Raw genomic sequence first — 16,189 nt, 5'->3', positions numbered from 1 at the left:
AGCTGCACGGTTGCTTCAAAGCAAAGCCACCAACTACCACCAAGCTTACTCCCGAGTAACGCACGCCTCGGAGCCAACTGTTTTTCTAAACTAAAACCTCAGTATTCAGGTTAAATTGCCGTGTTGGCACTTTGCAATAAATCAGTGGGTTTTGGTTTGCAATTTGGGCACTCGGTCTCGAAAAGGTTCGCCATCACTGGTATAGATCAATTTTTAAAGTGTCATCCAAGCACAAAACAGAAAAACAGGTCCCTTCTCTGAAGATCTGAAAATGTGGCCTTTGGCCGGGGGGGGGGGGGGGTCAGGAGGAAGGCGGCTGCAGGGGGAAATGGGAAAAATATGCCTTCATTTCAGTTTCTGTGGGATGAAACTTTGGTTGGGTCAAAGAGATCAAAAGGGGGGGGGGGGCTTTCAGGGGAGGAAGTGAGAGGGGGGGGTGTCACAGAAGAGTTCCTGAAAGGCAGTTCCAGGTATCAGAGGGAGGGAGGAGCTGCTGGAGGGCACAGAGTTGCCATGGAAACACAATGCAAGATGGGGGAGGGGCATTTTTTATTGAAATGTGCCCTACCAGTCATTTCTCTATTAGTGGCATAGACAGTTTAGACTAAGATGGATGCCAAATCTTAATTCTGGACTTTGATACTAAGAGAGGGGCTTTGCCTGGACAGGCTATCCCAGTCCAAATCAAGAAGGCGTAGCAGCAAACAATGCCTTTCCTGAGGCCTCAGCCATTTCAATCAAGATAACAAAGCCACTGTCTTGGAAAAGCCACAACTATCCTCATCCTTGCAAAAGTTCCACATTCTGACACGATTAGTTTTCCTGGTTCCTTTCTTTCCCTAGTCAGTTTAATCATAATTTCTGGGGTTAATTAGGAAAGGAATTGATAATAAAACTGCAAGGATTGTCATGCCCTTATATAAAGCAGTGGTGTGACCGCACTTGGAGTACTGTGTTCAGTTCTGGTCGCCACATCTCAAAAAGGATATCGAAGAGATAGAAAAAGTGCAGAGAAGGGCAACGAGGATGATTGAAGGATTGGAGCACCTTCCTTATGAGGAGAGGCTGCAGCATTTGGGACTCTTCAGTTTGGAGAGGAGACATCTGAGGGAGGTCTATAAAATTATGCATGGGGTAGGAAAATGTTGACAGAGAGACTTTTTTCTCTCATTCTCACAATACTAGAACCAGGGGGCATCCATTGAAAATGCTGGGGGGAAGAATTAGGACAAATAAAAGGAAACACTTCTTCACGCAACGTGTGATTGGTGTTTGGAATATGCTGCCACAGGAGGTGGTGATGGCCACTAACCTGGATAGCTTTAAAAGGGGCCTGGACAGATTTATGGAGGAGAAGTCGATCTATGGCTCCCAATCTTGATCCTCCTTGATCTGAGATTGCAAATGCCTTAACAGACCAGGTGCTCAGGAGCAGCAGCAGCAGCAGGCCATTGCTTTCACATCCTGCATGTGAGCTCCCAAAGGCACCTGGTGGGCCACTACGAGTAGCAGAGAGCTGGACTAGATGGACTCTGGTCTGATCCAGCTGGCTCTTTCTTATGTTCTTACCTGTTGCAGTGGGGCAAAAACGGGACTGTTTGCAAAAGGCGAGTATTCTGCACGAGCGGGAAATCCTTCTACTGGGAGGCTGAGGTCAGCTTCTTTCGTTAAGGGACGGCTGCTTACGTAAATGTCGCTCTTTTAGCAGAATTCCCCCTCGGAGTGATCACAGATTAAAATATTGCTCTGTTCAGGTTCTCTTGAACCCCCAAAATTACATAATGTGTCTCAAAATCATTCAAAGTAAATGTGCCACCTCTGCATAGAGCAGTTTGATTTCAGATAAGAAACTGTTCTGTCCACAGGACAATAGATTCTTGTGTAGTAAGAAAAAATATCAATGAAAGCACTGCAGATTTATTGTGCACACCTACACCATTATTTGTGGACAAAAACACTAGTTTCTTCCCTCTTCGGGTGAAAAATATCAATTGTACTATTTCCAGAACTTTTTCCCCCAGCCCCCAGCATTAAGTTTTCCAATTGCTATTTTTTCTTGATCTTTTTCCTTCTTTTTAAACATGTAAAGTTGATTCTAAGCTATCTCGGACAACCCCCCCCCCCCCCCGCTTGCTAGATTCACCCCTCCCCTCCTTTCCTTAGGGTGAAAAGTCTTTGGGTTTCAGTAGAAAGCAATTTCTAGATACCAGCCTGCATACCCTTACTTGGGAGCAAGATCCACAGAAATGGGGTGGGTGGGGGGTGGAGGCAGATACATTCTGGATTGGACTACCAAGAAGTGAAATTACCTCTGGAGCAAAAGATATAAACTGGGCAGTGGGAAGCAGTGCAAAGAAAACACCAGATTGCTGGAACATACCTCTCTGTCAAGTCCCAGGTTGTGAACTTTTTGATTTGGTATGGAAAATTCTTATTGTGACATCAGCGAGATAAGTTAGTGTTCATGATAACCTTGAGATGATTTCAGAAGTTCCTTAGTTTCATTTTTTGTAAGTATATTTGTACTCATGATGTGCTCATGATGAAAATGCTGTGTAGCCTCGCAATATTTCTTCCAAGATGTGTCTGTTATGTACATTCACAGATGCATAAACTCAGTGCACTCATAACCACAGACTTATTGCGCTCCTCTTTTTAAAATTTTCTCAACACAAATTTTAAATCTTCTCAACATAAAAATACACTGTCACAGCAACTATTACATTAATAGGAGCAGCAGTGGTGTAGGAGGTTAAGAGCTCATGTATCTAATCTGGAGGAACTGGGTTTGATTCTCTGCTCTGACGCCTGAGCTGTGGAGGCTTATCTGGGGAATTCAGATTAGCCTGTGCACTCCCACACACGCCAGCTGGGTGACCTTGGGCTAGTCACAGCTTCTCGGAGCTCTCTCAGCCCCACCTACCTCACAGGGTGTTTGTTGTGAGGAGGGAAGGGCAAGGAGATTGTAAGCCCCTTGGAGTCTCCTGCAGGAGAGAAAGGGGGGATATAAATCCAAACTCTTCTTCTTCTAATACAAAACAAAAATAAGAAATACAAAAGGAAACTAACCCCCCCCCCATAAATCTTACATTAACTAAACACAACCTATTCTAACCCACTAAACTACACACCATAAAACCATATAATGACTTTCCGTTATCTCATTGCTGAATTAGAATTCATTCTAGGTTCATGCATCTATTTAAAATGAAACAATTTATCAATTACACACTGTATCAGTTCTAATATTCTAATTCAATCTGTTTTCTTTTAGATCTCAAATCCTGCAATTATTTCTCTTCTATCCTATTTTTTGAAAGATAATCATACAATCATAGAAGAAGAGTCCCCTTGGAAGAGACCCCAATGGCCATCAAGTCCAACCCCCTGCAATGCAAGGACCACACAATCAAAGCACTCCTGACAGATGGCCATCCAGCCTTTCTTTAAAAACCTCCAAAGGAGACTCCACCACACTCCGAGGTAGTGCATTCCACTGTCGAAGAGCCCTGTTTATTTAGGAGCAATATTTAGGAGCAGCAGTGGCGTAGGAGGTTAAGAGCTCGTGTATCTAATCTGGAGGAACCGGGTTTGATTCCCAGCTCTGCCGCCTGAGCTGTGGAGGCTTCTCTGGGGAATTCAGATTATCCTGTACACTCCCACACACGCCAGCTGGGTGACCTTGGGCTAGTCACAGCTTCTCGGAGCTCTCTCAGCCCCACCCACCTCACAGGGTGTTTGTTGTGAGGGGGGAAGGGCAAGGAGACTGTAAGCCCCTTGGAGTCTCCTGCAGGAGAGAAAGGGGGGATATAAATCCAAACTCCTCTTCTTCTTCTGTCTGGAAGGTGCAGCTCCTTTTTTTTATTAGGTGCATCTCATTTTGTTATTGAGGTAGGATTTTTCCAGGTTTGTCTCGAGTCTTTCCCAAACTGTTTGCTTCAAAGCTTTGGAAAGGATTGCAGCAAAGCCCAGATTGCTTTGGAGCGAGTGGGGAGGTTTGGCTATTCATGGTCCTGTCCACATGGCAGCCATTTCCCCTGTCTCTCAGGCTGCTGTTTCCTCCCACCAATACTGAGGAGGCCTCTTTCTTTTAAAAAATTGCAATTAAACATTGTTATATCATTTCGACAGTCTAACCATCTGTGCATCGAGTTCTCTGAATTCCCAGTTTTCTTTTTAAGTCTCTTTTTAAGTCTCTTTTTTTCTTTTTAAGTTTCTTTTTCTTTTTAAGTCTCAAGCTCTTTTCGTTGTGGAGATATAAAGGGAAAGAAATGGCTCCGCAACAGAAAGGCTAGGGGGAAAGTGGGAACAAGATTGAATTTCCCTCTTTCCCCACAGCATGAAAAGGACCCACCATTTCCCCCTTTCCCCACAGCATGAATCAGGCAGGAGGAAATGGTGGCGTATTAGACTGACAGGTGACCCAAATTGGGGCGGGGGATGGGATTCCTCCCTGCAAGTCTCAGGGGTCCCCTTTATCAGCACATTTTTCTGAAGTGTACATAACGCATCAGTAGTACAATTATAAAAACTGAGAGCCAGTGAACTGCAGAGCACAGGATGTTGGCCTTGAATTGATGAGGTTCAAATCCCTACTCAGCTTTACACTGAGTTGCTAGGGACCACGTAGGGCCTGGAGATCTGCCAGAATCACGATTGATCTCCCGGTGGCCAATCAGATCCCCTGTGTCAGAGCGTGGACTCTGTGGCACTGCCCCCCCCCCCCCCCCCGCCCAAGTCCCTTGCCTCTCCAAATTCTACCCACCCTGGCTCTGCAACCAAGACTTTTCCAAGCCAGAACTGGCCACACTGGTGATGAAATTCAGGAGCTCTTTGCCTAACTTGCGTTGCAAGGTTGTGGTGAGAACTGAACACGAACACCCAGTTTGTGGGAAATTAAAGGAGATCAAGACAGCCGTGTGGATGAAAAAAGATCCTTATAATTCTCTGAACAGAGACTTTAAAACATGAAGAGAAGCTTTTAATGCATGCATAACCCAGCAGAATCCTGGCCATTCAAATCCTTCTCTTGATTTTTCTGTCCTACTGGAGATGGCTCCAGTCAATAAATACCAGCACACGTCTGACTGTCTGGAAGTTACAATATACGCCCCCCACCCCCAAAAAATCAAGAAAAGCCCAGTTTTCAAGGTAACACGACTTAATTTTATTTATTTATATATTAGATTTTAAACCGCCCACCCCCGAAGAGCTATGGGCGGTGTACAACCGGCCAAGGACAACATTACACACAACAGGCCAGAGCAACATTTCACACAGCAAAAATTAAGTTAAAACAATTGACAAACTCTAAAAACATGATAAGCGGAACATCTTTTCAGCTACTGGTGTCTGAAACACAACTGTGCTGATTGTAGCAACTTTGACAGGAAAAGGATCTTCAGTGCCCTTCAGAAAGATGATGCAGAACAGAGCAAATCCTAACAGGTGGTGCCCCGTAAACCAAACAAAAGAGAAAGTCCAGAATATCAGCTTGTACTTTCAGGGCCTCGTTTTCCGCTTCGGGAACTTTGTAGTTGTTTCTCACGTGCCTGAGAGGAATGGGGGCTGGAGGAGGCTGAGGGGGAGTCTATTCACAGCTCTCCTCCTCAACCAGCCTGTTATTCTTTATAAACGTGTTATTGTAATTTTCAGATTAGATACAAAGAAAAAAGGGGGAATGTTGGGGAAAATGTCTCCATTTTACTCCAGTCAGTTTTGGTGGGTAAGACCCTGGAGAGGCCTTGACAGGACTAAAAGGGGGAGCCTCTGAGAGACAATATTCTTTTTGATGCTCCTGGCATGAAGAGAAGGTCTCAAGAAGAGAGTTTGAGGTGGCCTTTTTCATTCACCCAAAAGAAGGGCAGGAGGGTCTCTCCAGAGAAGGAGGCTCCAGAGAACTTAAAGATGAAGGCTCTTCGATCAGCGTCGAAAAAGGTCACTTGACCCCCTTCATAGTTCAGACTGATTCGGATCTTCTTGGGCTCCCCACTCAGGGTCAGGGGAAGGTCATCATCTTCTGTGGTAGCCCTATAGCCCCCTCCCCACTTCGCCACAACCCAGATCCCTTCTTCAGGACTAAAGGTAATGTCTTCCTTCCTCCTCACAGACTTTCTGGCCACCCCCACAGCCCATCCTTCCTCACTTCCCACAAGGACTTCCCAGAAATGGCGGCCTCCTGTGAACCCCTCACGGCCAAGGACAGCACCATGAAAATCAAATCTCTCAGGGTTGTTGGGCAGAGCTTTAGCTTTTCCTCCATCTCTCACACTTTTCCGATTCTTAGTCAGGATGAGCTTGGGATGGGCCGTGCCTGGATCAAGAGTCACCTTTGCTGTTGGGGGAAAATGAGGAGACAAGAAGAGAAAGGTTTTCAGCTGGCAGATTTCTCCCTCTGGCCTCTTCTGCTTCCTTCTCCTGCCCATCATGGCCTCCTCCCACACCTTTGACCCTTTCCTGCCTTCTCCTGACCTATTAAAAGGCAGAGCAGCCTCTTGGTGCGCTTCAAGCGAAGGCAGATAAAAGGCACAATAAAAAGCCCACAAGGAGACAACCCATTTCCTACCATCTCCTATCCCAATTAGTTAACCTTCAGAGACAAGAGAACCATGGATATTTTTTGGGCAAGAAATCACACGTGAAAGAGCCTTTACACAAACACACGAATCTCATGAAAAGGAGCAGAGGCACAGAAGGGGTTGAACGGGTTGTGGCTCTTACTCCTGATCTGAGACACGTCTCAAAACTGAATTTGGCTCTTATTGACACTCAATAAAAGAGATTGGAAGGGGGTCCCCGTGGCTTTCAGCCTGCCAGGGAGATGCGTTTCTCAAGTGGCACTTGGGACAGTTTTGGATTTCATTCAAAGAGCAAAGGCTGGACTGAACACAACTTCTCAAAGAATGTGCTGCAAACTAATATTACGTCAGCAACCAAGTGAAGGTAAAGGCCTTCCTGCACCCTTCAGAGGACGCCTGCGAGATCAGACCTTTCCCACCACAGCCTAAAGAACTGGCCTTTCACCCTGTTCTGTATTTGTAACAATTGCAACATCCGGCCAGGTGTGCTTGAAAGCTTACATAATATTCTGTGCCAATTTAAATAATGAAGGTATTATATAAATTCTGTTCTTGTTTTGGGGATATTCCTGTACCACAATGATGACAGTACTACTCAATAACCTTCAATTATTTGTATTGTCGAAGGCTTTCACGACCAGACTCAACTGGTTGTTGTGGGTTTTCCGGGCTGTGTGGCCGGGGTCTGGTAGATCTTGTTCCAAACTTTTGCCTGCATCTATGGCTGGCATCTTCAGAGAGTATCACCTCTGTCTATCACCTCTTCAGGGGTAATACACCTCTGAAGATGCCAGTCACAGATGCAGGTGAAACGTTAGGAACAAGATCCACCAGACCACGGCCACACAGCCCGGAAAACCCACAATAATCACTTCAATTATTTGTTCTAAGTAATCGGACATTTATTTTAAGAAATCCTCTCATTTAACATGTCTCCGAGAACACCTTGAATCAAAAACACTCCGTTAATAGTTTCTGTCCTTCACAGTAACTTGGGGGAAGGAAGACAGGACAGGATTTCAATTCCCTTGACAATCTCTGTGTATTCTGGAGACACCAAGGGGCTTCAGCAGCGGTTCCCTTACAGGGATGGGCTTGTGTGGGTTTCCTTGTTGCTGGTGTAGCTACTGATAAAGTGAAATAACCATGGGATGTCTGCATGGCAGGTTTCCCCACAATTCCCCTCTTTCAGTCCCCCAGAAGTGCCCACCCTGCTCCACTGGGCCACCAGGGTTTGGCAATTAACAAAAATCAGTCATAGCATATCAATCCAATTCCAATTCCAAAGCCTTTATTGGCATTATAAATTTCAGAATTAATAAAAGAGGCATAGCATATCACTATATTGATGCCTTCCCCTGTATATTGTCATAACAGAAAGGTCTAGAGCCGTGGTGGCGAACCTTTGGCACTCCAGATGTTATGGACTACAATTCCCATCAGCCCCTGCCAGCATGGCCATGCTGACAGGGGCTGATGGGAATTGTAGTCCGTAACATCTGGAGTACCAAAGGTTCGCCACCACTGGTCTAGAGATTTATTTTTTAATGAAGGCATATTAGACAACCAGGAACAAACATTCGATCTGCATACATGATTGTGGCAAATGGAAGCTCCCCAGTCCAGACTACAGTGCTAGAACACATCTGCCTTCATTGTGTCTCCTGCCCAGAAAGGTGTATCTGAGCGACAGCAAAGGAGGCAGCAGAACAAGCTGAAGCGGAAACTGAGTAGTGGCTGAACGTAGCTTCCGTTCTTCTCCCAAACATCAAACAAAGATTAGGTGTGAGCAACTGGAAAACAGAACTATGGCATTCCAGACGTCTGCCTTTATATACTGCTATTCCATAAAAAAAGTATTTTCCCTTAAACTCATATATCCAGCACACAGTTTATTGCACTTTGAAAATGAGTGAAACCTGGAAAGCAGGTGGGAAAATCCACTTGGAGAAATGGGATTCCCAACCTGGTCCTTGCTTCTCATGGGGAGGATTCTGAAAGACCCTCAAGGGATGATGCCCACCAACCGTTCTCCCAAAATGGTGGCAGGGAGGTGGAAGGAGGCAGTTCATCCCCTCAGAGTTCACCTCCTCTTTCACCCTGACAGACCCCCTCCTCAGAACAAGAAGGGACTTGCCTGTGGCAGGAATGGAAAGATGAGGAGGAACAAAACCAGAGCATCCATGTTCTCTCTTGGAAAAACACCAACTAGATGAGCACACATTATAAGGTGAAGTTTTTTACCTAAGAAACAATTGATTGGTATTATGAAGAAAAACATACCTTTCTGTGGGTGAAGTCCAGAATCCAGAGAGTCTGTAGAAGCAAAGGGACCAAAAGTGAACAGCAGACCCTTGTGCCTTTCACAAATCTTGTGACAAAAACATCAGCTAGCAATATTGTCTGTTTGTCTCTTGGGAAGGGAAGGTGTCATGATATAGCCCCAGATCATCGGAAACAAAAACCAAATTGGGTCGGTAGTTGGATAGGAAACCAGTGAGGATTCTGCAGACAAAGGCAATGGCAAAGAAATCTCCGCTTCTCACTTGCCTTGGAAGCCTCTTTCTGAGGTGGCCATAAGATCGTTTTGACTTGATGGTCCGTGCACATATATTTCTTTTGAGTTTCAGATGAAAGGTTAAGTAGAACATACTTCTGAGGAGAATTGTCCCCACATTTTTGTATGTGGAAATATTTCCATTTCTTTTCACTAGTCACTTCGACTGCAATCCAAGAGTCTACTCCTGCCAAACATAGGTTCTACGGTGCCATCCTAAGTACACTTATGCCCTTTAAAACCCACTGATTTCAACTGGCTTAGAAGGGTGTAACTCTGCCTATGGGGGCATTATGAGTCCCCTTGAGACCACTCTGTGAACTCAGCTTGGGCACAGTCAAGCAAAGATACCCACTCAGTCAAAAGGGGACAGTCTGCATAGGTCCAATGTAGTCACAAAACACTGCAGTGAGAATGAGGGGTAAAAGTTCCTGAAAGGAATCAGGTGGGTGTCTCCATTATGTGTGGATGCCCTGAAGGGCAGTTTCTTCCCCCTCCCTTTCACTTTGGGGGGGGGGGGTCCTTCTATCACTACCTCCCAGTTGGACAGTGCACAGACACAAAGGACTACAGAGAAGAAACAGAAAAAAATCCAGAAAAAACACATCATAAAATTCTGAACTAAATCTGCGGGAGAATTCTGACCACAAAACTTTCCATGGTGAACTAAAATAGCCTTTTGAATTGGAACAAACAATTCTCATATTCCTGGGTCTGGTAATAATGAAAATCAGGAGTCCCAACTTGGGGGCTTTTGCGCATGTGTGACTTTGCCGAAATCCTCCCGGCAAAAGGAAAATAAAACATCGAAAAAGAATGAAAATATAGCTGGATCAAAGGAAAATCTTGGAAACCCCAATAAAAGAAGATACTGGGCATCTATCCTTGCCAGAAGAGAGCCGGTGAGTGATTTATAACTCATTAAAAGCCAATTAAATAGAAAGCATGATCATGACGCAGAATAAAAAGCCGGTCACTAAACGGGACTTGGCAGTCTTCTGAAAACAAATAAAACAGATACTGAAGGTCTTTTTAAAGACAGCAACACTGAATTTCAGTGCTTTTGGGCAAAACTTAAAGATGAGATGGGATTCTCAAAAACCCCCACAAACAAAAAGCGGACTGGCTGAGAAGTCAGTTCTGGAAATAAAAAGAAAACAGGGGGAGTTGAAGAAATCCAAGAATCTCAAAGAAGAAAAGAAATTAAGTGCCCAAAAGACTGAACAAGCAAAAACATTTCTACAGAAGGTAGAAATGCGGACTCCGATACAAAAAACTCTGAAGCAGAGTACTTACATGAAGGCTGGAGCAATTACATAGACAACATTAATCAAGGCCGGTATGCTAAGAAGAATGAAGATAGAAGAAAACAGAAACAGCCAGTTTAAGACTTCTTCTTAGTTTAAAAGCTATATGTCTTTATTAACTTTTCACTCTATTATTAACAACTTAAAAACTATATTAACAGACATGTCTAATAAACTAACTTGGTTTGTTATGTTTTCTAACGAATTAATTGCTAAAATAACACCAGCTGTGGTTCAGACAAAACATAGATATTGGCCGGATGCCCAGAAGATTCGGTAAGAAGAATAACATAGACTGCGGAAAAAAAATATATATATATATAAGGGGAAAACAATAACAACTGACATAAGGGGCCAGTATTAGTGATTAAACAGCTATAGAAAAGTTTTTATATGGCTTGAAATGTACTACATAAAATTATGATGTATTTGAATGCCGGGAGGGATCGGGGTGCGCAAGGGCCAACAGAAACACTCCAACACGGAGGGAGGAGTTTGCCTCCACAAGACCAGTTGGAGGAAGGGAAGGGGGAAACAAGGGGAAACGGGGAAAAATACTGAAATTTCACAAACAGCAAAGTTCTGTAATAACTACAAAAAACTTTATGGCTGGCAATAAGATAAAAATAGCCTCAATTAATATAAACGGTCTAAATTCTGACTCGAAAAGATATAAACTTGCCAGGTTTATCAAACAAATACGTCCAGAAATTATTGGCCTTCAAGAGTCTCATAAAAAGAAGACAGATCAAAGAGATTTAATAAAAGTGCCAGGGTGGAAAATTATAGGTGAACCTAGATGCAACGCAAAAAGAAATGATGTCGCCATCTTAATACGAGAGAGTATGGATTTTCAGTTAGAAGAGTTAATTAGAGATCAGAATGGACGCTGGATTATTGTCAAAGGGAAATTATATGGATTTCAAATAACAATAATGACTGTATATGCCCCAAATAAGAAACAAAAGACGTTCTTGGGAAAACTATTTGGGAGACTTCAAGGTCTATTTTCAGGTGATACGTTAATTATGAGAGATTGCAACATGGATTTAAGGGGACATGAAATGTTAAAGAAATGGAACATAACAAATATGTATAGTGAACTAGGTGAATCTCAACAACCAACCTACTTCTCAAATAGACACAGAAAATTTACATATATTGATTATATTTTTGTAAAAAATATGAGTAATCTACACAGTGAGAAAATAGAGACGCATAAGGAGTGGGTTTCAGATCATGCCCCATTGGTAGCCACATTCAGGGTGGAGAGAGAGGAAAAACAATATAGATGGAGATACAAAAATATAGTATGGAAAAATGAGAAAGATAGAAAAGATTTGCAAGAAAAAATAAGACATTATTTTTCAGAAAACAAAGAATCAGTTACAGACGAAATACTCTGGGACGCATCTAAAGCAGTAATTAGAGGGTATTGTATAGCTAGAGAAGCACGATGGAATAAAGAAATAAATAGGGAAAGGAAAGATTTAATAGAAGGGATTAAAATTAGAAGGACTCAACTTCAGGATAAATATGATGAAGGAATAAAAAACGAAAAAACGAAAGTTACAAGCGCAGCTAGATGATATAGATAAAGCTGAGATGTGGAAAAAGGAAATTTGGGTTAAAAACCAATTTCAAATTCAATGAAAAGACTGGCTAATTATTTGAAAAAGAGGAAGGAGAAAGAGAATAAAAGGGATAAAAGATGGTAGTAATCAATATATAACAGAAAATAAAGCAATAAGGAAGAAATTTGAAGAATTTTATAAAGAATTATTTAGTCAAGTACAGAATAAAAAATATGATGAGAAACCAAAAAAGGTTTTAACACAGGAAGAGAGAGATCAAATGCAAGAAGCTATTACACAAGAGGAAATAGCAAATGTTATTAAAGATTTGAAAAACAACAAGCCCCCAGGATTAGATGGGTTTGGTGCTGAGTATTATAAAGAAATGTCAGAAGTATTAATTCCAGAGATGCAGGTATTGTTTAACCATATTTTAAGAGGGCAGAGGGTTCCAGAGAAATGGAGGGAAACGGAAATAATAACAATTGAAAAACCAGGACGGAACCCAGAGCAGGTAGAATCATATAGGCCAATAAGTCTATTAAACCAAGATTATAAGATTTTTACGAAAGTATTTGCAAATAGATTAAAAAATTGTTACAGTATCCAAAATACCTGTCACATCTTGAGAGCAGACAAGTAGATCAAACTGATCTAATCTGACAGCTGCTCCTCCCAGCACCTTGTCAGAACCAGCTGAAACCAGCCAGCTGCTCTGTTATGATTGGTTACTTGTTATATAAAAGAAGTGCTTGCTTACCAGCACTAGCTCTTAGGGATTACCTATTGCTGCAGGGCATGCTGCCCGTTTGCTGTTTGAGTTCCTGTATGCACTGTAAATATCTGCCCTGTTGATAAAGTTTTTCCTCACAGTTAAACTTCTGTGTGCAGTGGTAACTGCTTTCAGATGTGCTCAGCCAGTGCTTAGCCGCACCTTGCTGGCCTCTGTAGCAGGCTTTCTCTAGCGTAAACTCTGTGACAAAAATATCCTTCCAAAGTTAATTGGACAAGAGCAATATGGCTTTATTAGAGGTAGAGATATATGCCACCCGCTAAGGAATGTATTAAACGTAATAGAACATGGCAAAAACGAAAAATATGTAGCATGATAAGAACATTGAATCAAACATGGGAGAAGGATTTCTAGACACTGGTAATACTGAAAAATTAATAGACGGAAAAATATAAAGATTGAGAAATATATGGAGTTAGAAAGAAAAGTGTTATTAAAATGGTATAGAACACCAAAACAACTAGCTTATATGATAAAAGGACTTAGTTCCAAATGCTGGCACTGTGGAGACCAAGAGGCACATTATAGCCATATGTGGATAGAATGTACAGATGTAAAAAAAAATTGGACTATTGTATTAAAATATATCGAGAAACTGGTGAAGATAAATATTGATTTAAATAATGACTTAATGTTCATGGGTGTAATGGAAGACAGAAGGGTGGATAAACATTATAGTTATATGTATAAAATAATGATTAAAGCAGCACGTGCAACAATAGCCTTGGGCTGGAAGGAAAAGAAAAAATGGACACGTCAGAACTGGTTGGAATATATCTGGGAACAAGTGACACTTGATATTTTCGATATATTAACCAAAAATAAGACGTGGCAAGATAAACAGAATGAAATTTTGAAGATATGGATTATATATGTGGACTGGATGAAAGAAGCTCGAGTCAATGAAGAAATATGGGAGAAGAGACTACAGAGAATGAACTTACTGCTGTTTGTGTGACAAAACTATGAAGAAGCAGCAATGGGGGGAGGGAGAAAAGGGGGGGAAAGTATTGTTTGAAAATGTATGAAGAAGGATATTATTACAAACTGTAAAATTCAAATGATACAATAAAATTAAAAAAAAAAAAAAGGAGTCCCAACTTGCTGCCCACCAAGTATTTCACAAAGTGGCCAGGGAGAGGAAGAACTGTAGCCAAGCAAACACATCTGGCCCAATCGAATCTCCAATCTGAAATCGCTGCAGCATTTCTTCATTACCTTTGAATTGCTTCATGATACCCTCCAAAAGTGGATTTAGATTTGAGAGATCCCAGATCTGCCACTTCAGTGCAAATGGAAAAGGCACTGGATTCTTGAATTCTTCCATTTCTTCATACCTGGAGAAAATTAAGCCAAGACTCTGAGAGAACTGTGACTGGCCCAAGATCCCCCAGCAGGCTTCATGTGGAGGAGTGGAGAATTGAACCCTTTTCTCCAGATTAGAAGACACTGCTTTTAACCACTACACCAGACCTGGGCATTATACGGCCCGCGGGCCACATCCGGCCCGCCGGATGACCCTGACTGGCCCCCCCTGCCGTGCTGGGGAGCGAGGTGTCTTTGAAAGCCCCACAGAAGCCGGTTGCCTTGGCTGCCGGCTTCTGCGGGGCTTTCAAAAGCGCCTCACCCCCTGCCGTTTGGCCCGGCCTTCCACAATATTTTCTGTTTCTTTTGCGGCCCCATGGAAAAAATAATTGCCCACCCCTACACTACACCATATTTTCTTATTGATGCTCCTGGTCACTTGCACGGCTTCTGGCTCAAATACCTAATCAGTTTGCATCCGATAATGGCCAAGCAGTTCAATGAAGCCTAACAGATGGAGGAAGAGCATTCCACCAGGCAGGGGCCAGGGCAGAAAAGGCCCTGGCCCGGGTAGAGGCTAGCCGCATCATTGTGGAGCCGGGAACCACCAGTAAATTTGCCTCTGTGGACTGCAGAGTCCGTGTCGGGGCACATGACATCACTATTCACAGAAATGTCCTTCCTGCTGTTCCTTTTCATCATTTGCCGCCCGTGGGAGATGTGGAATCTCTTATAATCTCTCATACAAATTTATCTTGCTCTAAATCTACCTGGAGAGACCTGCAGTAGAAGTATGAATTTCCTGATCACCAGCCATGTATGCCCCATAATGGGCTGCTCAGCACGACAAATGCACGATTTCAGAAGCCCAGCTGTTACTATAGATGCAGCTGCAGGGCTTTGACAACATGGGCTTCCTCTTCCCAATGGCTGATGTGGAAAAAAGAGCACACTGGGAGAGAATTACTGCAATTCCCACTTCCCCACAGCACTGAATGTGGGGCAGATTGCCAGTGTGGAAACAGCCAAGGACTAATTCTGAGCAGAGGCAGCAGATTTAAGAGTCGTGTGGAGGGGGGGGGGGGATGGGTGGAAACAATCCAGCTTCCTCAGACGAAGCCCCACACTACCCTCCTTAACATCTGGAGCATATCAGATTGGGTTCAGCAATCATGACAACGATCGCCTCTAAAGTGCCCCCGTAGCCAGCCCTAACACCAGCCAAGGCATTATTCAGGCCAAATAAAGTTTCCAGACTACCATTTTGTAGAACGAATGTTGCTGAGGAGACTCCAACATATGTATTTCCTGGAGTGTTTTTTTAATGTGGTTTTGGAAGCAGCCACCACCACAAGACTAGGACCTTCACAGAGTGTGGGAAGGTGAGCTGCAGCAGCCATTTTGTTGGCTGACTCTGCCCCCTACAGCACCCATTTTGTGCCTGTGCCAACTATAACATGACAGAATACCAAAGGGGCCAGCTGCCTCAAAGAGGCTGGGGACCCCTCTTCTGGAGATGCACAGCTAGGTGTCAACCTAGACACACACAAACTCCATACTGTTTCACTTCACAATTCCCTGTTGTTGAGACTTTGCACATAAGCCGTTTGCCACTGACAGACGAATCCCCCACAATCTTAGTTACACCTGATTTGGCCATCAGTTGCAATAGTACTTTGGTCACATTATGAGAAGAAAAGACTCACAAGAAAAGACAATAAAGCCAGGATAAGTGGAAGGTGGCAGGGGAAAAAGGAAGACCCAACATGAGATAGATTGACTCTACAAAGGAAGCAATGTCCCTCAGTTTGCAAGACCTGAGCAAGGCTATTAATGATCGGACATCTTGCAGGACATTGGTTCATCGGTCTGCCATGAGTCGGAAGCGACTTGACACACACAGAGCGCACACACACACAACTCTGAAGGACTACGTTCTTCATAAGCTACCCACACCACTCCCAGTGTTATGAAAATTAATGAGAAAGATCCACTCACCTCTGCAAGATGTTTCCGGCATCCTAAAGAAAAATGGCAGAGACAGAAAGAAGAGAGATTTCAGTGCTTGCTCAAAG

General features: G+C 43.2%; 2 protein-coding genes across 3 annotated transcripts in view; both read right to left on the bottom strand.

The window, feature by feature from the left end:
* The window catches only part of LOC125428718 (E3 ubiquitin-protein ligase TRIM7-like), a 105,054-nt gene that overhangs the window by 81,406 nt on the left and 7,459 nt on the right, over window positions 1-16,189 (bottom strand). The gene's annotated exons all lie outside the window — the stretch shown is intronic.
* Window positions 5,162-16,189, bottom strand: part of LOC125428727 (E3 ubiquitin-protein ligase TRIM7-like) — a 34,766-nt gene continuing 23,738 nt past the window's right edge. Inside the window, exons 5-8 of the mRNA XM_048489328.1 lie at window positions 16,113-16,135; window positions 14,028-14,146; window positions 8,862-8,894; window positions 5,162-6,334 (exon numbers count right to left, since the gene is read on the bottom strand). Coding sequence (XP_048345285.1) covers window positions 5,817-6,334; window positions 8,862-8,894; window positions 14,028-14,146; window positions 16,113-16,135 — 693 coding nt within the window. The 3' untranslated portion in view covers window positions 5,162-5,816. The remainder of the gene's footprint in view (window positions 6,335-8,861; window positions 8,895-14,027; window positions 14,147-16,112; window positions 16,136-16,189) is intronic.

Source organism: Sphaerodactylus townsendi, linkage group LG03, assembly GCF_021028975.2.
Source record: "Sphaerodactylus townsendi isolate TG3544 linkage group LG03, MPM_Stown_v2.3, whole genome shotgun sequence".
NCBI lineage: Eukaryota > Metazoa > Chordata > Lepidosauria > Squamata > Sphaerodactylidae > Sphaerodactylus > Sphaerodactylus townsendi.
This window is presented reverse-complemented; position numbering and strand designations above follow the sequence as displayed.